We start from the raw sequence: 24883 nt of genomic DNA on the forward strand, positions 1-24883 counted from the left end.
CTGGGAAGATAAAATATAAATTGAGATCTGAAATAATTCCATTTTTAGAGAAACTTTATAAATCAAATGAAACTAAGTTTCTACCTTACACAACATTCATATTTATATTTTAAAGGTTTGCTTGTGCAACTATCTAGTAAGAGTAAAATCAGCAGCTGTGGTAGATGTTTATTTCCCCTCCTGTAAATAGAGATTATCAAAGCACTGTATAGCACAGATGCAGATTAGCTTCACAAACCTCTATACAGTTTTGTAAATCTGTTAGTGTTTGAATAGGTTTCCCTTGACAGTTGATAGAGGAGAGCAAAGAATAACCCCAAAAAATTACCCCCTAAATCCTCAAGGATTTTCATATTATACAGGTAACACACACACTGTCACAGCATTAACCTCTCCCCATTATCAGCAATTGGAAGAATCAGTTCAAAAGTAAGACAAGTTTTGAGCCCAATCTTCAAGCTTATTATATTCCTATGGAAGATTTTGACAGATTGCTCAATATTAAAAACATCCAAAGTCAATATCCTGATTAGGATATTTTGCCATACCATTAAAAGAAGAATGATCTTGAATGAGGGATTGAAGATCGGATATGTAGGCTTTTTTGCAGTTTTTCCTGGCGAATTTACATTTCTTAAGTTAATACAGTGCTCACACCAAGAATAAAGCTAATACCTTTTAAGATCACTTAAAAGGATTTTTACTTTAATTGAGATAATTGCTTTATCTTGGGGAAAACAAAACCATCTTTATTATTTAACTTAAATTTATTTCTATGACAATCTATTTCTGAACTAGTTAGTAAAATTTCCTCCCGGTCTACTCATAAAAGGGCTCGGGGTGGGGTAGTATTAAAAATGGGTTTTCTGGCTATGCCAAAAGGACAGGAGACATTTGACATGGGTTTAATCAGGCCGCAACTTTATTATTAGATATCTGGGACTACCCAGCAGACAATAATGTACAGTGCAGGTAATCCCATATTTATTCTGTAATTACCTGGGGGGCTTCTACCAGCTCCCCCTCTTTTTCCCTCCAACAAATCCACTGCTGGGAACTTACCATCGATCCCCCCCACCCTCCCCCAGGAGGGTTAAGGTGGGCTGTAAGAATGGGGGGTTGGGCTCCCTGCCATTCCAATCATATAGGAGTCCCCAACCACCCCACATTTGTCCATTTAATGAACGTCTCTTTTTTTACTTCACCAGATTTTGTTAAGAAAATATTTTATTGGGAACTGTCACCTTAAAAAGTGTTAAGAATGTGAAAACTCTGAAGATCTTTCCTATCTTGCATGCTCTCTGTAGGAGGAACAAGTCTCTGAAAATGATTTGGAAAATGTAAAAGCTTAGTTGTTAGTCCAAAAAGACTGGTAAGGCAAGAGTAAGCATTTTAAAACTATGATTGTTTAAGTCTTCCATAACAATCACAGGGGTTTCCTTTCCCTCCTACCAATGTCAGGAATAATAAATTTTTTTTTTAAATGGCACCAACAGAGCCAGTTCCATGGAACATTAGAAAATCCTGCAGCTCATCTGACTGGCTTGCCGAACTTCTGAAGTGATAAAACTGTACCAGACATTTAACTTCAGCATTCAGCACCTGCATGTGTGCTACCATGGAGCTATGTAGAATGGCAAGTAGCAAATCACTTGGGAACCACAGTGATGAGCAAATGTTATAGCGGACATGTATAATCATACCCATTCTAACACTATGTTCAGTTCAATCATAACTTTCCAATATTTTTATAACCTTCCAGGAAGAAATTTCACAGGCTTGATCACATCCTGAAGGTGAACTTTTTGCAAAGTCTGAGCAGAAACTGTTCCTTCCTTTTTAAGAAGAAACATCAGGATGTGGTAACAAGGTTTTTCCTATCGTAATAAGGGAAGAAACTCTGTCTTGTAACCTTCCTCAGAGGAGCAGGGAAGGAGCTAACTCTTGCAGACCTTTTAAGTTATTTGGGATAGTGTGTTCCAATGCTTTCTAGCCAAACATTTCCACATTATGGAAAGTCTCTCTCTCTCTCTCTCTCTCTTTAAAAATAAGCTAATGATGACAATTTTTAAAATATACAAAATAATAAAATTAAATATTACAAAACCATACACGTATGTACGAGGTTATAGAGACAGATTTTTTCCCATATGAGAGCAAACACTGAGTTTTTTAATGGTAGCTAATATAACAACAATTGGATGTTCTAGTGTTAGCAAGCATATATTCTTGAAAGCTGACTGACTGTTCAATAGATGGCACTGTGAAAACATCAGTAATATTTTATATGGGGTTTATTTAAAAAGAAACAAAAGAACATATTTAATATAAATAAGTGACCAAATTGGAAGAGACTGTTGAAGAATTGAGACAGAGTCCAAAATGGATAGAAGCAGGGGTCCTGGAATAATTTGTATAGGGGGAGTGCTGAGAACCACTGAACCAAACCGTAAACCCTGTATTTGATGGAACTACTTCAAGCCAGGGAGTGCTGCTGCACCCCCAGCACCAATGGATAGAAGAGAAGCAGTGAAAACTTGAAATAGATTGAACACTGACGACTGTGTGTTGGAGGGGTGGGGGGGACCTAATTCTTGACACTCCTGTGATAAAGACTAATTATATACAGTTCAAATGTGGAATTTTCCTCAAGTAACTGTGTCTCATATTAAGAAGACCATGTAAGGAAATATGCCACATAGTGTATGAAAATTATTTCCTGCCAGAACAAATGCATGGAGTTCATTCTCTTGTTGAATTATACTACAGGTACAGATGGAAAAGTAATGGGAAATATTTGGACTGGAGCACCCAGACTATACGGTGATACTTTGGGAGTAGTATCAGATTTCTTATCTTTTCATCTAATTACTTAGTACACAAGGAAACCTAACTTCAACCTACATACGTGTTATTGAGATGTGCAGTTACAATGAAATATATACATCTTTTGGGTGGGGAACACGTACTTTTTATCTCAATAACTTAGGAATGTATGTAGCATACGATGACCATATATCCCTTATTCAAACACAATTGCAAGGCTTAAAATCTGAAACAACCAATTTGTGAGCAAATTTTGATTGTGTTAAATTTGTCCATGTGACGTAATCATAGCTCTCATGTAGGCACCATGAAATAAAATATTTTTTGTTAATAAACAAAAATTAACAAAAAATAACCTATTGGTCTCTTTTTCAGTGTTCCATCTAAAACAGCCTCACAAAAAGTTTTACTTTAATATATTACATCTTCGTGTGTGTGTGTGTGTGTGTGTGTGTGTGTGTGTAATAAATAAATCATGTAATATGAACAAATATTAGATCATACCCTACCCTTAATCCCAAGCCTCAGAAAACTTACTTTTCAAGGTGAACAGTAATCAGAGGGGAACAGAGGTTAGCAGAAGGCTTTGCTAAGCCCAGCATCAGAATGGACTCATGTAATCGATTCACCGTTTCAGCTTCACCTCGCATGGCTGCAGCATTAAGGATGTGGAAAAAGGATGTGACTGTTGTATCTTTGATAGGAATATCTCTCTCTTTCATCTCCTTTAGAATGTTAATAGCATCTACAATGAAACAACACAAAAGACCCTTAGGTAATTTCATGTAGGGAAAACAAACTGCTATTAAAACAGCATTTCAAACCCAGCAGGAATGTAAATTCTGGTGTATAATGCCGATTTCAAGTTAATTACTACTTGCATTTCTAAACGAGACTACAATTATAAATCCACAATAGCATGGCTTTATCATTCACTGCAACTTTGACTACAAATTATAGATAGGAACTGTGTGCCCACTTTGCACCACATAACCCTGTACAGTCTGCCCTATAGCTGCAAGATCCTACCAAATGGATGCTTTTATCGTTCAGTGCTAACATCTGCTAAATCACACCATTGTTTCTTTAGCAGATGGCTTGTCACGAGGCCAGATAATAAAGATGTGTTTACACTGAATATACAGCCAGACTAATGGTCTGATACCGATAGGGCCTGTTTGCTGTGTCGATACTAATTAGCCAAGGAGAGCCAATGAAAGCTTTCTAACTGACTGCATGTTAAAACATTAGGTTCATTAAGCTTCATTAGGAAGGCAGAAACAAACATTTTGGTATATGGAATAAGTGCATTTTTATAATGTTCGTAATTATTGCACAGGCAAAATGTTTTGACCACTTTACATAAAAGCAATAAAGCTGCCTAATCTTTTAAAAGAGCTTTGCAGATCACAAATGTACCACAGAAAATAATGCTACTCAGAAAATGTAGCCATACTTCTTCACTGCAGAGGTGACCAGGATCTAATTTAATGTCACCTGGAAGGGGGCAGGGTTTTGAATATAATTCTAATAAGTGATCAAGTGAAATTTCAATGAAATCATCTGATGAAGAAAAAAAGGTATAATTTTACATTAACAAAGAAAATAGTCATAATGTAAGATTAAAAAACTGAAAGATTGAGTTATGTTGGCTAGATTTTGTAGCTCTGCTTTAAAACAAATGGCAATATCCTGTAGGTTATAATAATCAGCCTAATAACTTCCTACATTATTAGGCATGAAGTCCATATCATTTACAGCAAAGACCTAGGAATCCAGTTTGGGTATCAAATGCAATATACTCATTAATGCCAAAATTACAAATCAATCTATCACACAGATTTTAAACTGCAATGTGAATAAAATATAAACAAATGCCAACATTAAAAAATATTAAAATACTTCATAAAACAAGTTACTGGATTTTTACTGCAGTGTTTGGACCCTTACAAGAAGGTTATGTTTATAGGTTCTATGTTCAGCCTTCAGACCTTCTTAAGGAAAAACAAAGCCATTAGTCTAGGCACATACGCAATTTGTGCCATAAGTCATGATCTTCAAACTCAATCCAAACAGCAATGCTAATAAAAACTAGCTGCAGAAATGCAAAAAGCACTGAGCTGTGCAAATGTAAATGACAAGCTTGCCAATCCATTAAAACTAATGGCCTGTACTGTCCAAGCATCTCTGGTTGAATTCACATGCAAATTTGTATGCAAAATGTTCAAGCACTTTGCAGGACATGATATACCATTAATATCAACTCACATTTTTAGTCCAGTGGCAAGATACCTTTATTATATAGCAGAAACTTATACTGAAAGCAAATGGCTTACCTTCTAGTCTGCCATGCTTTCCTAAGACTTTCACCAAGGCTAAGTACTTATTTGTGTCAAGAGCAACAGATGAATCTTTACGGAAGCTAAAAATTAGAACATATTAAAAACTGCATTAATAGAAGTTCAGTTTTTTAATGTATATAGAATGAAGGTTTATTCTTACAGACAAAGCAACAAAGGTATGGAATTAGTTACACAGAAGTTAGATTAAAATATCTGAGAAAGAATCTGACAGTCAAAGTTTGCTATTGAAGTACATTTTTTCTCTTTAAAAAAAGGATATTAGGCAGCAAAGAAACTTTTCAGAGAGTTTACGATAGGGATGTCTTTATCAATTTGACAGTAGGGAAGAACAAGGCACACTTCTCCCATATTTAAGACAGAAACTTCTTCCTGCAAGCACCCTGTCTTTGAGTATTACAGTACAAATAGTACTGAACATAAAGTCATCCACCTTTTGTAGCCTTCAATTTCTACTATTCGTAGTACTGTTTCTTTAATTTAGTCACTTTCCCAAGAATATTGAAGGAAGGAAGGCAGGAAGGTGCTTTTTAAGGCACTTGTTAGCAGCTCCCATAATAAGCTCACAGCAGATCACTGAGTCTTGACCTACCTTTGAAGCACTACTATAAAACTCAAAATCATTACTTGGTAAAATCTCACGATGAGACATTTAAATTAAAAAAACAGCATGGAAAAAGTTACTATATACACACAATAGCAAGTTTCCCAGTGCTAACGAGTGAGCCATTTTGTCTCTTTCTCAACACTGACAGAGCTCCCTCCACGTTATGGATACCTGACTTGAATTCCACTGTAAAAGCCAAGTAAATTTTAGCAAGGGAAGGGGGAGAATCAAAAGTATGCAAAAGTAATACATAACTATTATGATTCACTGTAACATTAAAATTGAATTTTAATTTGGGGGGGGGGGGGGGGTGAGGAGGGAAAGGTACAAGAAAGGAGGATGCTCTGTAAAACAATTTGCTCCCAGACAAATCATGCATAACACATTTTAGCTGGGAGCTAATGTTCACAACCAAGATATAATCTCTGAAAATGGAGGTTTAAAAAGGAAATGTTTGCTGACAGGGCTTAAAATATAATGTCACTTACAAGCATTGCTATTCTGATGCAATATAAATGCAGTTATATTACCATTTTTCAAAAACAAACCTGAATTTAAACGCTAAAGGCTGTTGACAAAAACATCATAATTTGCTTATTTAAGATAAAACATCACACACACTTTCAAAGTGTGTTAATGAACTGCCAACAATTCTTGATCTTTCTTAAGAATTATACACAGGGGAAAAACTAATTAAAAATGTATGAAGGGGTTAATATTCAACCTACTTAATTCAACAAGGTCTGTGTATCAGCATAAATCTCTGTGACATGTTTCAGTGCCGGTGTACTTACACTTCTTCTTTCAGGTTCATTGCATCTTCTACATTATCATGTCGACAGCACAAATTTATCAAGGCTGCATAGCCACCAACAACCATGTCCGATTCGTATTTGGCTTTCACTTCAAGGGCTTTTTGCATATTCTAAAAAAAGAGGAACAGAGCAAAGATGTGAACCACAGAAAAAGTCAATACGACATTATGAATGCTAGGGTTCAGTGTGTAGCTGTATGAATAGCTTTAGTGTTTTAATACCAAAAAAAATGTTTGTGAAACAAAGCTGGTATTGCTTTAACTGATTTTAATAATAAAAGTTATTTTTAAAAATAAATTCACCTGTTCCCAAACTGTTTCAGTTCAACTTAACTGAAAGGTGTATTTTAGGTGTTAGTCTACCTGTTTTAACTGAAGTGTCTACAATGCTTTATTACGGACAGATTTTTGTTGTCACACATAGAACTACAAACATGATTGATTATGGAATATGGACTAATTTTTATGTACAATGCCATGCTTTAATTTTATCAGGCACCAATATCCTAAACATAAAACTGAAAAAACTTTATAAGACAAGAAACCAATTCATAATCTAATTAAACAGGCTGCTTCAGCATTTGCCATAATCTTTTAAAATATGTATTTTGCATTGCTGTTTATGCAATTTAATGGGTGCCATATTAAAGCTTATGACTTATCAGACTATTCTTATAGTCTCAGGTACAACATTATAACAGACAGTCATTTGAGAAACAGAATCTCTCCAAAGGCTGGATTTACAGCAATACTGAATACTATGCTATAATCTTAAACACAGTTATGGCTCTTTGTAAACCATGGGTATATGACAAAATCATACTGAACAAGAAATTGGACAAAAGTCTGATGATATCCCACAAATTGCAGACACACTAAAATGAATATGAGCTACAGCTGGACGCTCGCCGAATGAAGGCAACAGTCTCTTTATCTCAGAAAGAGCTTTCCTCCAGCAGGAAAATGGAATTTCAATCCCTGCATTAACAACCTAGTAATATTTGACTTGCAAATGACTACTGCATGTATCAGTTGCTTGACAATCTAGAGATATAAGAGACCGGAGCCATGGCTTGAAAGGACATTTGGCATGTATGATAAACCTATCACAGCTGTTACTATCATTCACTTTGCAGATTATCGTAAACAAACTTCAGCAACCCCAAAACATGTCATTCAAGGTGTAGCTGAAATTAGTTAACCTTTTTATTTAATTGTTTTTTTGCCCTTATGTCTGATTTATAAGCATCAAACCTTGAAACCTCAAGCACTGCACTAGTCCTGCTTAACTACATCTATCCATAATATAGTCATCTACATTCGTTTTAAATATAGCTCAGCATTTGCAATGATCTCTGCATTGCTCAAGTTACCTCTTCTGCACAGAGAGCAACTATAAGCTGTTTTAGGACATTTCCAATAGGTTGCTTTTCAGCTTTTAGTTTTTCCAGTTCCTCCTCCAAAGCAGACACTCCAAGTTCAGTGTTCTAAAAACAGGTGATAAAAAGAAAACAAAAGTTAAAAAAAAAAGAAAATTAATAGGTCACTTTGCCAAAGGAAGATGAAACCTGTTCATTCGTAAGTCAAAAGAAAAATCTGTAACAATTAAGAATGCTGTAGCTAATTAAGGAGCTGATGCTAGTTAAGAACTTGAGACAACAGCATAATAAAAACTGAAGCCATGGGAGCTTTTTACAGTGTGGAAACATCAGCTTCTCTCAGGCTCATTTCTTTAGTGGTAGAAGTAAAGAAACAGACCTCTTTTCTCTACCTCTCAGATCTAGGCACACAACCACCACCGTGCTGGATATATACTCCTGTCATTCAAGGAATTCAGAGTGCATAACCTGATTAAGCCTCACACCACCACTATGAGCTGAATTTTACAAATGGGGAAACTGAGGCATGGAACCTAAGTGAATCGCCAAGCTCAATCAGCAATTCTGAGGAAGAACCTACATATTCTGACTCCCAATCTTGTATATTAATCACTAGACTGTGTTTCCTTCCGCATGGCCCCCAAACTCCTCCCAAAATGGGAATACTTTTAGTTGTAGACTATACAAGTATATCACTGAGAACTAGTTAATACCTTCATGCATTATCTGAAAAAAAAAATTGATTACCATGCCACGAAGAAATCCAGCTATTAGTGAATTTACTTACTTTTGGAATGTCTGCTACTGACAACTTTTCTCTATCAGCCAATAAAATTATATCCTAGAATTTAATAAGACATTCAAAATATCAGTAAATAAAAAGAAAAAGTTATATGAATAAAATGATGCTAAAAATGTTGTGGCAAGTTAATTCTAAGTACAATAGCTTTTTTCTAGTGTTATTAGATTTACTAAAAGGAAAAGACTGATTCTTTAAAATACTTTCATCAAATGTAGCTCTTCACAAATATCCTAAATTAAATTGGGTTTCGAGAGCAAAGAAGATTTAGGGAAAGGATGAAGGTTTTACACAGTTAATCAAATAAATCTATTTTGGCAAGACTATATTCCTGGAACACACAACATATATATTTTATATTTTGAAGAAACAAAATAGTTATTATATAACCACAGACCTTAATTAACTCAGGAACATGATAGGCGTCCAGCAGGTTGCGAAGGCCTCTGTAGATATTTGTAGGGATTACTACATTCTGTATCAAGAGGTGGGGGGAAAATTATATGAGTTTTGAAACACAACCAAACTGAAATTTGTCTAACAGAAATTATCTCAGACATAATTTAAGTCTCCAGCTCTTCCATGTCATTGAGAAGTGGTCTGTTGTACTTAAAAGCAGCAATTTCAAATCTAATAGATACATGTCAGGCAGGACAGGCATTATGTAGCAAAAAATGAAATGGTACCATCTTCTTCAGCTGATGGAAGTATTGTCTCAAATGCTCCTCCTTGGCCTGTACCTCTGAGTCACTCATGCTGTCAATCAAGTTATAAAGAAAATAGCCAACAGCTTCTGTGGAAAAAAACAAGAGAAAGCATTCCACTAAAATTACTGAGACTGTCATGTTATCAAGATTAATTTATAAGAAATCATTTTGGTGTGAGATGTCACCCTGATGAGAGGCTCTGAAATGGCAACAATGATCACTGAGGCATAGAGATTATGTGGTTTGGGAGCACATATCTAACTGGTGAGTGAAAGGAATATTAATTATTTTCAGAACCAGTGACAGCTTTTCAGTACAGAATCTTACTTCAATCTATTTTTTCCACCACTGTGTGACAGAAGTGGTACTGCCCAAGGCCTTCCCCCCCTTTCCTATCCACTACCCCAAATAGTTGCCACAAATATTTTGTCATTGCTCAAAAGAAAAAATAGCTTCCTAAAGCTTTGCATATTTTATTCTGTATCTTTTACACATTTTTATATTAAAATGCTTTTTTATAGCCAGCTAGTGGAACATAAATACAGAGTAAAGAATATTAAATAATTTTAACAAGTAGATCCAATAATCCTGTGAAGAGCTGCCTATTAGCCAATGAAAATCAAGATTAACAAAGATGGCTTAGCTAACAGCACTAATTTTCTTGTGCATTCAAGCATAAAAATGTATATACCCTTGTATTCAAGCCTCAAGAAAGAGCTAAGGACTTTCCAAAAGGTTCGGTTTCCTCTACGAAACTTACACTCAGAAAAATAGGAAATAAAACAAAATAGAAAATGTATTTCTCTAGATTAAATGAAAACAGAGTCAATTTGTTTCAAAATAATGTATCTGGATTGATAGGTACCATTTTGTTTAATAAAATTAGAAAAGGTTATCAAAATGAACATTAGTTGGAAAAGATTCTACTTAAACATTTTCACTACATGAATAATATTGACACAGACTGATTTATTCTAAATATCTATTTTACTTTAAAAACTGCTCATTTTTCAAAATATGAAATATATTTTTAATTAAAAAGAGTAATGAAAGATCACATTGGATCTGATAAAATATGCTGTGGTTATCAGGATAAAGATTTTACCCAACATGTTTTCAAATTTCACTTTCAAAAAGAAGCAATCAGTGTTTACTGTTGTAATCCCTCAAGCCCATCATTACACAGAAGAACGGATTTGTGGATAAGTTACAATCATAGAAATTGAAACTCTACCAGTTGGTCCTGGAGGCGTCTGGCAATAACGTCCATCCTTGTACAACAGTTCAGTTATCTGGTAAGACAGAATAATCGTACATTGCAGTCAACAGAAGCAAGAAAGGACAAATAGTATCTGAAATTGAATTCTCCAAATAATAAAGTACCTCTCCACTAAGGTATTATTCTATACCACATCATAGTAATTCACTAGGAAAAAATAAAATACAAGGAAGTTTTTTTGTAAATAATAGGTTTTCCTCAAAAAAAAAAAAAAAATTATATATATATATATTGCAGCTGAAACGTTTTCTGAGGTGTGGCAATTAGACTCTGTTCTATTCTGTTTATGTATCATCCTACAAAGTAAGTGATCATAAGTAAGACACTGTTTACAGCAATCATTAACCAATGTCACTTCTGGAGTTGTTAAAATTATGTTCCAATTTGCTGAAAAGCCTGAAACTGGACCATAGAGCTTTTATTTTCTTACAGTTTGAAACAAGTGAAGCTGTGCAGAAAAAGTGATATATCCCACAACGTTAATTTGAAAATTTCTATAATTTAGATATTCCACACCAGTTGCAACCTTGGTTGAAAACAAGTAAATTCATTTTTAATGACACCTTGTACATACATAGAAAGCACCAAACAAAAACATTTAGTTCTTGAGTCTTAAATAGAAGTGTATAAAGACTAACCAATTTGACATTGGTCCAATCGGTCTTATAAAACTGAAGGAGTAGCTAATATTTTATTTTAGAAAAGGTATTCTCCCTACATTCCTTCTCTCCCCAAACAGATATGATAAATGCTCACCCTAAATACAAAAAAACTTTAAAACATCTTTGTTTTTTCTTAGTACGGGAAGATACAGCCATTACATAAAGTCCTAATTTCATTCTCTCTCAAGGATGTCAGTGTTCTATATTTGGGCTTTTTCTACTATGATGTTAGTACCAAAGCTAAACCAAATGGGTGAGGAAGGTATACACGCTGTTACCTAAATACTGAGGGAACAAAACTGTATTTTACGTAATGGAAAAGGGGAAGGAAAGCCACGCATCTTCACTTGCTAACAGAAAGGAACAAACAAAGCCAGACACCTGTCGTGCTCTGGGATGCCTACATCACATTCAGTTTCATGAAGAAAACAAGATGTGGACAGTTAAACTACAGCTTTTGCCCCCACCCCCTTCTTACTCGTACCTGGAAATATATCAGAAAAGTCACAAGAACAGACAGCCCACTGCTCCAGAAATCAAACCCCAGAATGACATGAGAGGAATGGATGAGAGGAAATACCAAAAAGAGTGACTGTTACTTGTTTTAAAAATTGAACATTGTAAGAAGTCTTGTAAATTGAGATTCCTTGGAGGCACAATCTTTGTTCATTATAAGGATATTTTTCAATTTCAATACTTGACTTCTGAATTGCAAGATAGCTTTTTTCTAAAATTGGATGCCTTAAGAAAAAAAAAATGTATCTACTTGTAAATTTAGCAAACTTCAGCTCAACTACTGTCACAAGAGAAACTGCATCCTCTCTTTCTCAGTTGTGGGAAAGAGCAGCAGCAGTTCAGATTACAGCCTCATGCTTGTGACATCACTATTTGATATCGCCAAAGATCTTGCCAGGCTCCTCCAGCAATGGGAGGGAATTTCCCGTGTGACATTCTTGATAGTTCAAATGTAAAAAAGCAAGCAAAACAAAAAAACCCAAACTTCCTTTTGAAAAAAGTTTAGGACTTTCCTTCCACATTAGAAAAAGGCAATGAAGCACAAGAACAATCTACTTTTGCTTCACAGTTGTCGTTTATGTTAGCTGACTTAAACCCAAATATATTACATTCTAAGTTACAATTTCTACTTTGTCCTCAGTTTTCCTCACAGGCAGATTGAAGCATACAAGATCATCATGAAAACATGCTATGATCCATGCAATACTTCAGAGTGGCACAGTGAAAGTACAGGATAGCAGCTTTAAAAATAAAACTAAGTAAACTCCTGAAAGCAAGGTGCTGAACTCAACATAGTGAAAGCTTCTCACTCACAGTTCTATTAATGCATCTCAGTGCTGATCTACCAACGTCTTCACTATCCAGTACTCTGCAGATATTACCAAATGTGTTACATTGTGGGGTGGTATGTAATGTGGACCACAACTGGGAGGACAAGATGATCACAGTAATTTCCATTTGTGACTTGAGCTGGGTGACTGCCTTCATCTGGAATCTCCTTGCTTTTGTTCATTTACATCAGATCCTTCATATTACTACAACACAGTAGTAACACAGTGCAATTTTTTTCACCTTAAGCTTTGTTTTTAAGTCCTAGCAAACATTTGAAGGGAAAGGAGTCATCGGAATTGGCCCCTGAATCTACATAAAATCGTATATTGGGTTCAGCGACTGCATAAGCAATAAAAAAAGTTGTTATACTTGTTATACTGAGAATTCACTGCAGTATCATGTAAAAAACTAAATAAAGTGGCACTAACACATCAGTTTTTTCTTTAATATGCCTGCCATACAAACCCAATGCTACTACTAGGCATGACCAGATTAAGTCATTTCTTAATGACAAATGTCATGATCAGAAGTTACGGTCAGGGCTGCCTGTTACCAGCAACTGAACTCAAATTCACAGTAGTGCATTTTAAACATGTAGTGGTTAGAGATTTTGTTTCTGAATGTATTCCAAATAGTTCTATTTATAAATTTCAGTGTTACCATCTTCACTTACCTTGCTCCAAAGATCTACATCATTGGACCTGAAGAGGGCAGCAGAGGATAAAAAATTAACAGCAGTAAAATAATCTTTGTGGTTTTTTTTTTTTTTTTAAAAGCAAAGAGTATTACCACTAACAAGCACCCAGCATCTGCACACAGTAAATATTCATCTTACACTGGATTATTTATCAGACTTTTTTTTTAAATTTACATAAGACATTCTCTTTCCACGTAACAGATATACATTTCACATAAATATTTCTGTTTCTGACATGCATATTCATTTGTTTGCCATGTTGTTTAAAACTGAGTCACTATACGTACAGCTACCATTAAGACTAGAGTGAGATTTACAAATTTATTATTCTATCAGGTGATAACTGTACTGATATTTTGTACTTCAATCTATTCAGTATTTCTTTCACATCAATTTCAGGCAAATAAAGAATAGGAGGTCACATTTCATGCAGTTAACATGTGTAATTTACTACTGCAAAGTCCAGAGAGTCAAATACTAAAACTACATTTTAAAAAGGGGTGAATAATTTTTTCAAACATTTGTAATTATACATGCAAAAAATGAAGTAATCAAATCTCATGCTCCTGTTGTAAATCTGATTATACAAAGGTTGCGAAAAAGAGTTCTCTCCCTTCCTACAAATAGCATGGTGTAATTGCATTATTGGGGGTTTTCATTTTTTCATTTGCAGCATCAGGTATTGGTCAGAGGCCAAAAATGGGAGCAGGATGCCAGACTGCAAATCAGTTATTCAAACTAGTATAGCAAACCCTAAGTTCCTATGTTTTATACAACATAAAAACACTACACAGAAAGTAGAGCTCAAAACACACACCACCAACACTGCATCCAAACTATCAGACATCACAATAGCAGTAATTCTGATAAGCCCAAAGAGCAAAGGTGTAACTTGTATTTTATGCTCTTTTACCCCCCATAAAAAGATATCAAGCTCTCAGCCTAAATAGGAACATGGAAACTATTATAAAGCATTCAGAAAAATTCATGGTAGTTTGTTTGTTTTTTTTAAGCACACTCAACTTGTATTTCACTTAGACTGACAGTGGCACAAAAAGGTTAAATTAAAAATGAGTCAAACACAAGTTTATAGAGAAAACAAAATGCTGTCTCTGAGCTTTAGTGAGCTTTTCAGAATAATAACTGATCTACCATGTCTCTTCATAGTGATGTCAACCAACTGATATTCTCAGATCACTTAACTCTTAAAAAACAAAACAAAAAGGTGCAGAAATCCAAAATAATGTCCAGGCCAATCATTTGGTGGTTCTTTTACATAAAATCTCTTATGTATCGGGGGGGGGGGGGGAGGAGGCGGGAGTTGTATGAAGATTCTAGCCCTAAAATCTACTTATGTAAAGATTCAAATTGGACATTTAGTTTCAAAGTCTTTTGTGGGGTGCAGGGCTGGAAATGGACACAATGATGCCAGGTTGCTGATCTGGAATTTTTTCATCTGAGTTTGCTACATTCTCAACTTTCATAAAAAAATTCTAGCCATGACAGTTGCAAACAAAACCTTGAATACATGAATTGAGTGTAAATGGCATAGCAATGTCTGTCCCAATTTGGAGAGACCCTGAAACAATACTCTCCATTGTGAACTGCCCCATACATCTCAATGGGTAGTGAAATGAGTTGTCCAAAGATAATTTAAATGTCAACACCGATAACTATTTAATGGCTGACAGAATTATTATGAAGATCTGAACAATCTGCTTATGGCTCATTTTGGTGCTAAGAGTGGATGGTGCCTAGAAGATACCATCCCCAACAGCCAACCTGACCCTTGGACCCAAAAGCCCAGAAGGGAAGAACAGAAGGGGCATCTGAAGAACTCCTCTAGGGGGAATAAATCATACAGTGCTCCACTCTCTTACCCAATCAACCAAGGCTCTCTCAGAACAGGCAGGGGAGGGCAGTCTGCTCTTGTATAGTTTCCTTCCAGGCTCTAATGGCTGCTACTTCTCCCTCTGCTGAGGACTGTCTGCAGACACCACTACAGCAGTGACTCAGTTCATGTTTTCAAGCTTTTCTACCCAACTTTTTTTTTTTTTTTTTTTTACGTAAAACTGAAATTCCAATATCCTTATATTACTCTGGGAGCAGAGGTCCAGAGCACGTACTTATTGTGCGTCTGCCTTAACCCAGCCCCACTCATGATTATCCCAAGTCCCACTGAGGTGGAGACTGAGGAGCCCAGCAGAACACATTTGATGGTATTTTGAACATTTGCAGTCTACTGTGAGCAGTTTCATATTGGCATTCCACTTGGGTAGAAAGTTCCACCACTATTTTCATCCCCACTCTGGGGCCTGGTTGGATTTGACTGTGTACCAATACTTGCAGATAGCAAGTACGTGGCTTTAAAAGTAGAAATTAATCAATCCACTAGTAGATCTAAATTGGATGATATTGTGGCAGACTTAGAAGGAACAGTAATATACCATTATTTTATCTAGAGCTTTTAATTAATTCACCATTTGGGAGCATATGCAATTCTAACAAAGAAAAATAAATAATTTTGTAAGAAACTAATGCTAGCCTGATGGCTTAAAGTTTTGTCTTGACTAGGAAGAGTGATACAGCTTAGCCAACCCCCACCTAACATGTGCTAGTTAAGCCCAAAATAAATTCTACTTTTTCCTGGTGGAGGCAGAGAGTAACACCTTGTAGCTCAATTTGGCTGGTTGAGTTGTAGCCTGTATAACCAGCTGATATCTGGAACTTTCTTCAGTTTTCACGTGACTTTCTTTGCCGTGTGCTGACTTGCTGTCTGCTCCCACCCTCTCCTTAAGTCTCTTCACCTCAGTTTTACTACATATCTTCCCCTCTTTTCCCCTGCTCCATCCACTGGTTCCCTTTCCCTTTGCTTCCATTTAGCTTATCCCCTCCTAACCAAGCCCTCTCACCACCACCACGTTCCTAAAAAGTGGAACATGACGTTTGTTGCTATCACAATGTTCACTGTGCTTGTGTGTTCTACCCTTTCCCCCACTCTGTCTTATCTTTTTAGACTGTAAGCTCCTCTCTGCAGAGACCATCTAATACTTTGTTTTTGTACAATACATAGTACAGTGGGATCCCATTCTTGGTTGGGCTTTAGGCACTATCATAATAAACAAAATTAACCTCTACCAGGAAAAAAAGGTAGAGAAGAAGTCAGGTTTACCTAAAGTGCTGGCTAAGCCTGACCTAAACATGACATTTCCTAATCGTGAAAAAGACACAGTGAATAGCAATGTGCTATCACAAGAGACAAGCTTTGGACTCTGGAACACCTGGAACATTGCAGAGGCGTCCTCTGAGTCTCCCAAAGTCTCCTATCATTGACAGTCTCTGATAACTGATTATGGAAAACTAAAATGAAATTTTAGAACCAGTTGCTTGCCACTTACAGTCGAACAGCTAAGTGCAGTATTTGCTGTACAATATGAACATCTGTTTGGTGGTGAAGGTGGGATTCATGTTATACAGGAGGGTTAAACAGTGGCCCAAAATCAAGGTAAGGGCAAAAACCGTATCACTTTAACTCTAATAGGTTATGTTTGAATGCCTTCTCAAAAGCTGAATATCTTCTAATGTAACGAACTTTAAAACACTCTTACACTGAAAACAGTATTCGTGTTCAGAACCTCCATTCTCTTTTCCCCCCCAAGAAGCTCCATCTCTCATGAGGAGAGTAGCGCCCCTTGGCAAAGACACCTGTGAGGTGAGGAAGGCTGCGTGCAGTCAGATGCTAGAAACCCCTTTTACAAAAAAGGACTAAAATATATGGATGCAGGTAATAAATGATGGCAGTATGCCTCAGCATGAACTACCTTCGCTGCTATGGATTGAACTGCCAGTGTTCAAGAGCTGTGTGAACCTCCAGGGCACAGAAAGCTTTCAGACGTGCTCAACTAACTGTCCTTGTCACTGCTTCAACAATTATTTCTTTAAGTGGTACTGTTCAGCTTTTTAAAAAAAAGCTCTTATCACAAGCCTTAGTATAATTTGGTGAGATTACGCTAAGAATATGGCTAGAAGTATATTTTGTTTCCAAATATTATTTTAAAAACATACTAAAATATCTGGACACCAAAAATATTTTGAAGCCATTACTTAGAGCCATACTGGGACCAAGTGGCACAGTTGATTAACTCTCAGCTTGATATTAGGGAACTGATTAATTGCCAGGGGACATAAGGGATAAGGTTTTGAGGAGAGCAAAGACTAGTGTGCAGCTTGTCCGGACTGGTTATGCCAGGAACCCTCCCTCTTCCCGTGGACTGTACTATTAATGTGACCCACTTCCCCATGATGCTAGCTCTTGACCAAGGAATCAGAATCAGCAGGTCAGGATGGAATTGGGGAAGGAAGTAAGAGCAACTAAGAAATATAACTTGTACTTGAGATAAGCAGATAGGAAAAGTGAGTCGTTTGCTTGGAGATGGGCTCGCCTCGTGTTTAGCATAGGGAACAGACTGGCAAGAGGGACCTTAAGTTAGGCTGCAAGCTCTTCAAGATAAGCACTGTGTTTTACTGTATGTTTGTACAGAATCTAGCACAAGGAAGCTCCCAGTCCTGAATGGGGAGGCATATGTGCTACTGTAAATATAATTCTAGTTCTCTGAGGAAGATGGAGCTTCTTGGAGAAAAAGAGAGAGGAGGTTCTGAACATGAATACGGTATCCGGTGTAACAGCGTTTTAAAATTTGTTACATTAGATATTCAAGTTTTGAGAAGGAGTTCAAATTTGGCTAACGTCATAAGGTTATCCACATCAACAGGTTTCCACACATTTTTCCAAGAGCGGTAGTCCAGGAGCAGGAGACCCCCAGGACTAGCATAGCAGAATAGTGATGGTGTTTCATGTATGTATGTATGTATGTATGTATGTATGTATGTATGTATGTATGTGGCACTTTAGTAGAACCTACCTAGCTCACATCAGTGCTTGTAAGTCTTCACTATATAAGCTCTGACATTACAAATTTTAAAGTACAGTAGAACCCCATTTATCTGACCCTCCACCATCCAGCTCTCCACATTAAAGGCACAACCAGGACTCCAGGGCCAAAAGCCAGTGATCTCTCCTGTGGCCACTAGATGGCATTGCAGCATTGCACTTTCCCATTCTCCAGATTTTTACTGATCTGATCTGGCCCCAGTCCCAATTAGATCAGATAATCCCAATAAATTACAGCAGAACCCTGTTTATCATTTACACAGTGCTTTACAAACACAAATTAAGACAAAATTCCTGACTCAAAAAGCTTACAAATGGACAGACACTGGAGAACAATTAAGATAAACGATAAGGTAATACTACAGGTTTCAGAGTAGCAGCTGTGTTAGTCTGTATCCGTAAAAAGAAAAGGAGTACTTGTGGTACCTTAGAGACTAACAAATTTATTAGAGCATAAGCTTTCGTGAGCTACATCTTAGTGAACTGTAGCTCACGAAAAGCTTATGCTCTAATAAATTTGTTAGTCTCTAAGGTGCCACAAGTACTCCTTTTCTTTTTAAGGTAATACTACAATACATGAGATGGAGTACACTATTAGCTTATTTCACAAGAGATTTTGTGATGAGGCTGATGGTCACTGCCTTCAAAGCAGCAGGTTCTCAGGAAGGGGTAAGTGGCCACTAGAAGTGAATTCTTTCCTTCACAAAAGCCAGGTCTTATACTTGGAGAGGTTCGCCCACAATTTTGAGATTAGGTGCCTTTCACAAAAGCAATAGATCCCCTGAACTTGAGATATCAGTCTCAAGACAGACAACCCCTTCTCCCCCCCCCCAAAAAACCCAACACCACAAACATATAACACAGCTCCTATTTTGAGACATCAAGCCTCCTTTTACAAAGCATTTGCTCCATGCTCCATCTCAAATGGTACCTAACCAGAAACCCAGCTATGGTTCAATCTACCATTGGATGAATTTGTCCTTGACCCAGCCCAAAGAACCAAACCTCCTCTTCAATTCAAATAAAATCTGAAGATTTTGAAGCAATTTCTTATTTCCAACACAGGAGTACAAAGACAGAACAAAATAAAGCAACAGAAGATTGCCTGAAACAGTTGCTTGGAAAAAAAAAAAGAAAAGGAACACCAAAAACTAGTATTTTATTTCTACAGCACACCGTATAAATACTTAGCACTCATATTCTGCTTTTAGTTTCTAGAATTAAGAGTATTTTACTAATGTAGCAAATATAATTATCCTCATACTACAGACAGGGAGAACAAGGCACACAGAGGATAAATGACTTGTGCAGTCACACAGTAAGTCAAAGGAAGAACTGGGAAAAGAACCCTGGTCTCCTTTCTCCCATTCCAGTGCTCCACTGGATAATGCTGCCTCCCAGCTAAATGACTGTGGACTAGCAGCCAAACAGTTCTACCTTCAATAATCACAGACACGAATACAGCACACAAGATGACACCTAGCATTTTTAGCTCACTTTCTGAATAGTTTGAAAAGAAATAAGTAATTTTCTTCTATTACATTAAGCCATAATTTCATCAAGTTTAAAACTCATGATTTCCTCCCACCAAAGTAAGAAAATGATACAAAGGGCTGTAAACCTTCCTTTGCTCCTACACACCTATATTTTCTATTACAATACCAGCAGAAATGCAAAAAAGTGACTAGAAATAAAATAGCCTTGGTCATGGTCTCAGGTCAATTTTACACTCTTCCAGCATCATACAGCTAGTGTTATTGCTACTAGGCTGGGGACTGTGGGGGGTTACAGCAATCTAGTCACTTTGAAGGAGGTAGGTGTAGAGAGAGAGGCCGGAGTGCTCTGGACTTTTTGATCTGTTGATGGAAACCAATTTTTATTAAGTTTAAGTTTTCAGACTTAACCACAGGGGAAAATTACATAAGGGTGGGGTGCGGGAGGGGAGATTAGACCAGTTGGGGGGGGGGGGGGGGGGGGGGGGGGGGGGGGGGGGGGGAGGGGGGGGGGGGGGGGGGGTGGGGGTGGGGGGGGGGGGGGGGGGGGGGGGGATTTGAAAACTTACCTTTTAAAGCCCAAATGAGACAGCCTTTAAAATTAAACAAATCCACAGACGGCATACTTGGTGAAGACACTGTAAAGATAGATATTCTTCTAAATATTTATTCTTTTAAAAAAAGGTATCTGCTCAACTAGAATAGGACCTAATGGAAGTAACATTTTTTCCTTATCTAGTAAATATTAATCATCTTTGTAACTCACCATTAGAAACACAGTAATTCCCACACACTTAATCCAAAAGCAAGGTCGATCTAGCCCAGCATCCTGTCCCTGACGGTGACAAGTATGAGATCAGGTGTTCTCAAACTGGGGGTCGCAAGGTTATTACAGGGGTGGGGTTGCGAGCTGTCAGCCTCCACCCCAAAACCCCGCTTTGCCTCCAGCATTGATAATGGTGTTAAATATATTAAAAAGTGCTTTTAATTGGGGGGGGGGGGGGTGTCACACTCCTATGTGAAAGAGGCCACCAGTACAAAAGTTTGAGAACCACTGTACTACGATAGTAAGAATCCTGCAGAAGGCAGATAAGGAAGAGACCATGGTGGAGCAAGGAGAACATGTTCTGAGAGGTTCTCCAATCCTCAGAGGCTGAAAAAAAAAAAAAAAAAAAAGAAGGCAGGGAGCAGAGAGATCCTGAAGGAAAATTTTAAAATTGAAAGGCAGGACAGAAAGGAGAGTGAGAAGCACATTGTAAAGGGCCAGGAACGGATGATAAAAGCGATGGAGGAGCAAACAAAGATGTTGAAGTCCCTACTCATGCTCCAGGCAGAACACATGCGTGCTTCCTCCCCCCCGCCAACACCCTCCCTACAGCCAATACAGAACTGTTTTCCATGCCCTCCCAGAACTCCACCCACACATTCCTTGCAACTCTTCGGAACATCTCAGTACCCAGTTCACTCCACCCCTTCTGACTGCTTCCAAAATGATAGCTGAACTTACACACAGCTATGACAGCCTACACTACCCTGCACTCTTATCTCCTTTCCCATCAAGCCTTTTGTGTGTGTTGTTAATTGGTATTTAACAAAAACAAAATCTCTGAAAGGTAACCAGTCTTTATTTGTCTCCTACACGTGGTGGTTGCTGCTGTTAGTAATACATAGTGGCAGTTTGATCATTTGACGACTACAAATCCCGGTCAGGAATCATCACAATTTTCATGCAAAGTGGCAAGTTAAAGCATGACAGAGTGCTGTATAAAAAAACATATTACTGGTGCTCATTATCAAAATGTTGCCTCAAAACCGCCATGATTCAAATAGCCCCTTGTTGTGCCCCTCTAACAGCCATGGTATTTGGCTGCTCAAATTCTGCAGCCAGGTGATCTGCCTCCATGATCCACCTTGGGGAAACTTTTCACCCTTAGCCTCACAAAGATTATGGAGCGTGCAGCAGGCTGCTATGACTATGAATGTTTTCCTCATTTATGTCTAACATGCAATAAAGGCAGCACCAGCATGCTTTTAATTTGCCAAAGGCACATTCCACGGTCATTCTGCACTTGCTCAGCCTATTGTTGAAGTGCTCCTTGCTGCTGTCCAGATTTCCCGTGTAAGGCTTCATGAGCCATGGGAGTAAGGGGTATGCTGGATCTCCAGGGATCACTATGGGCATTGCAACATCCCGCACTGGAATCTTCTGATCTGGAGACAAAGTCTCTGCTTGGGGCTTTCTGTACTGGCCAGTGTTCCTGAAGATGCATGTGTCATGCAACTTCCCAAACCACATCGTGTTCCAAAAGCACCTGCAATATCTTAGAGAAGTACCCCTTTCTATTGATGTACTCCGTCACAAGATGGTCCAGGGCCAAAATTGGAATATGAGTGCCATCTATTACCCCTCCGCAGTTATGAAATCCTACTGCCACAAAGCCATCCACTATTTCATACACATTGCTAAGACCCTCAGTCCTTCGTAGCAGGATGCAATTAATGGCCCTGCAGACTTGCGTTACCACAGCCCACAATGGTCGACTTCCTGACTCCAAACTGATTCGCGACCGACCAGTAGCAGTCTGGAGTCACCAGCTTCCACACAGTGATTGCCACACGCTTCTCCACAGAGAGCACAATTCTCATTTTGATGTCATTGCACCGACAGTGCTGGGGGCAAGCTCTGCACACAGTTCCAGAAAGGTGGCTTTCTGCATCTGAAAGTTCTGCAGCCACCGCTCATCATCCCAGGACTGCATAACGAGGCAATCCCACCATTAAGTGCTTGTTCCTTGAGCCCAAAAGTAATGTTCCACCATGTTCAGCTGCTCAGTGAATGCCAAAAGAAATCTGGTGTTGTTTCTTTCCATGGCACACAGCAGGTCAGGCAACTCTGATTCCTGTTCAGATTGGGAGCTCATGATATACTGCATGACCATCCGCAAGATGTGTATAACAGTGACTACAGCAGTAGAGAGCAGCGTAGGATCCATCCTTTCAGACAGAGATGGTGGACGCACAGTAAACAGAGACTGTTGAAAAATGCCATGAAAAGCAGTCGGAAGCCCATGGAATGCTGGGACAGAAAGAACTGCATCATGCGATGGTGAGCCCACCCCCATGAGTAGCACAGTGGGATAGCTACCCACAGTGCACTGCTCTCACTGTCAATGCTAGAGTACCAAGTGTGAACACGCTCTGCCAACACAAGCAGCGTAGTGTGAACATGCACAAACAATGTCATTATACTGTTTTAGATTGTCAACACAAGTTATGCTGACAAACTTCTGTCGTATAGACAAGGCCTCAGTCCTGAAAAGCATTATGTTTAAGACCCCATCCAATTTTTTTCTTCTTATGGCCGTTATCTGACAACTTTGGATATTCTTGTTATCCATAAACATCCAATCCCTTTTGAATCTTGTTAAGTTTTCAGACTCATCGGTATCCTGGCGCAATGAGTTCTGTGGTCTCATTACATGTTATGTGAAAAAGGTATTATTTCTGTTTGAATTTGCCATCTTTTAAAAGGGGTCTACTCTTCCATAAGTGACAGTGAGATTTCAATTCAGTTAAATCTCATTAATGCTAACAATTTACATGTTAGTCCTGTACACAAGATAATATAGGGGAGATACGCCCAAGCGTTATAGAAGTTAGCACTCTTCCTAAAAAATGCAACAAATTAAAAAACTGCTTAAAAAGTTTAGGATTGTGGCATTCGTCACAAAAGAGAACACAAGCTTCAGGGGAAACAGCTTGAAAGTCAGTACATTTTAAATAAGTTAAAAATTGTTTCAGGTCCTAAAGTATGCTTGCCAAATTTTGGTGGTTTTACAATCACATTTTCTTATTTTTTAAAAATTTTTCTCTTTCCATTGTTCCTGAGTAAATTACCAACAAACAAGGGAAACTAAATAAGTATACAGGAAAACAGTGAAACTGATTCTCTCTCAAGTGCCATCCAATTAACTAAGTAAATCAACAGAATGTGACATAGAAAAATACTTTTGCTTTAACAACATTCAGCTATAGCAATCTTAAGTGTTGTTACTTTTATCAATATGGGGTGAAAAACTGAAATTAGGTATCCCTTAAAGCTCATTTACAATTCTAATGTATTCCCCATAACCCCTTGTTTTCTGAGTCCTTAGCTGAGCATCCTGCATTTCAATCTTTCCAGAATGCTGGTTCCCACTCCAGCATAACACCCCTGCAATCACTGAACCGCAATGATGCATTTAGACTTCATATGAAGCAAGTCTTGTTTTCCAAACATGCTGTTTTATATGCCTTTTTTTAATAACCTGTTCAAATGGTGTATGGTTGACATTATAATGAATTAACCCATGCAAAGGCTGAATGCATCACAACTGTTCAATGAGGGCTAGGGTGACACCATTAGGAGGGCTATATGATATAGGTAGGTAGAAGATGTGAAAACAGGAATGCTGATCTGAGCAGAAATTATTACACACACACAATATCCAAAATCTGAAATCTTTGTTTAGCTTTTAAGATAACCTTTACAGTTGATTTTACAAAATCCCCAAGCAAAACATTTTTCCAATGGCATATTAAACTTTCTACTCATAAAAAGACTAGCATAAAACACCTCAGTATGCTCAGCTGCTGCTGACAATCGGCAACCTGGTTTCCTTAGCAACAAACAAGTCTGAGAAAATCAAAAGAAGCTGACAATGAAGTGGAATGGAATGGCATGATAAAGGGGAAAATAGCTCTCATCTCTGCTGCCTTATGCGCCCAGATTCCTCAACTGATGCTTCACAGTTTTCATCTTGTCAGTAACAGAAATCTATACATTATAGGGGATAAGAAGCAGAATCAATAGGCCCTGATAGCAGCCAACACTAATGCTTCACCTCCACTGACTACACTGGTGAGACAATCTTAAAGTTTTTTCCCTATACAACTGCATTAACAAGTTTATATTGTTTACTG

General features: G+C 37.7%; 1 protein-coding gene across 1 annotated transcript in view; it reads right to left on the reverse strand.

The window, feature by feature from the left end:
* Window positions 1–24883, reverse strand: part of LRPPRC (leucine rich pentatricopeptide repeat containing) — a 168653-nt gene that overhangs the window by 101418 nt on the left and 42352 nt on the right. Inside the window, exons 14-23 of the mRNA XM_037895838.2 lie at window positions 20487–20559; window positions 13454–13481; window positions 10727–10784; window positions 9472–9578; window positions 9183–9260; window positions 8774–8827; window positions 7981–8094; window positions 6588–6718; window positions 5163–5248; window positions 3364–3571 (exon numbers count right to left, since the gene is read on the reverse strand). Of these exons, the coding sequence (XP_037751766.1) occupies window positions 3364–3571; window positions 5163–5248; window positions 6588–6718; window positions 7981–8094; window positions 8774–8827; window positions 9183–9260; window positions 9472–9578; window positions 10727–10784; window positions 13454–13481; window positions 20487–20559 (937 nt within the window). The remainder of the gene's footprint in view (window positions 1–3363; window positions 3572–5162; window positions 5249–6587; window positions 6719–7980; window positions 8095–8773; window positions 8828–9182; window positions 9261–9471; window positions 9579–10726; window positions 10785–13453; window positions 13482–20486; window positions 20560–24883) is intronic.

This window comes from Chelonia mydas, chromosome 3, assembly GCF_015237465.2.
Source record: "Chelonia mydas isolate rCheMyd1 chromosome 3, rCheMyd1.pri.v2, whole genome shotgun sequence".
In the NCBI taxonomy this organism is placed as follows: domain Eukaryota; kingdom Metazoa; phylum Chordata; order Testudines; family Cheloniidae; genus Chelonia; species Chelonia mydas.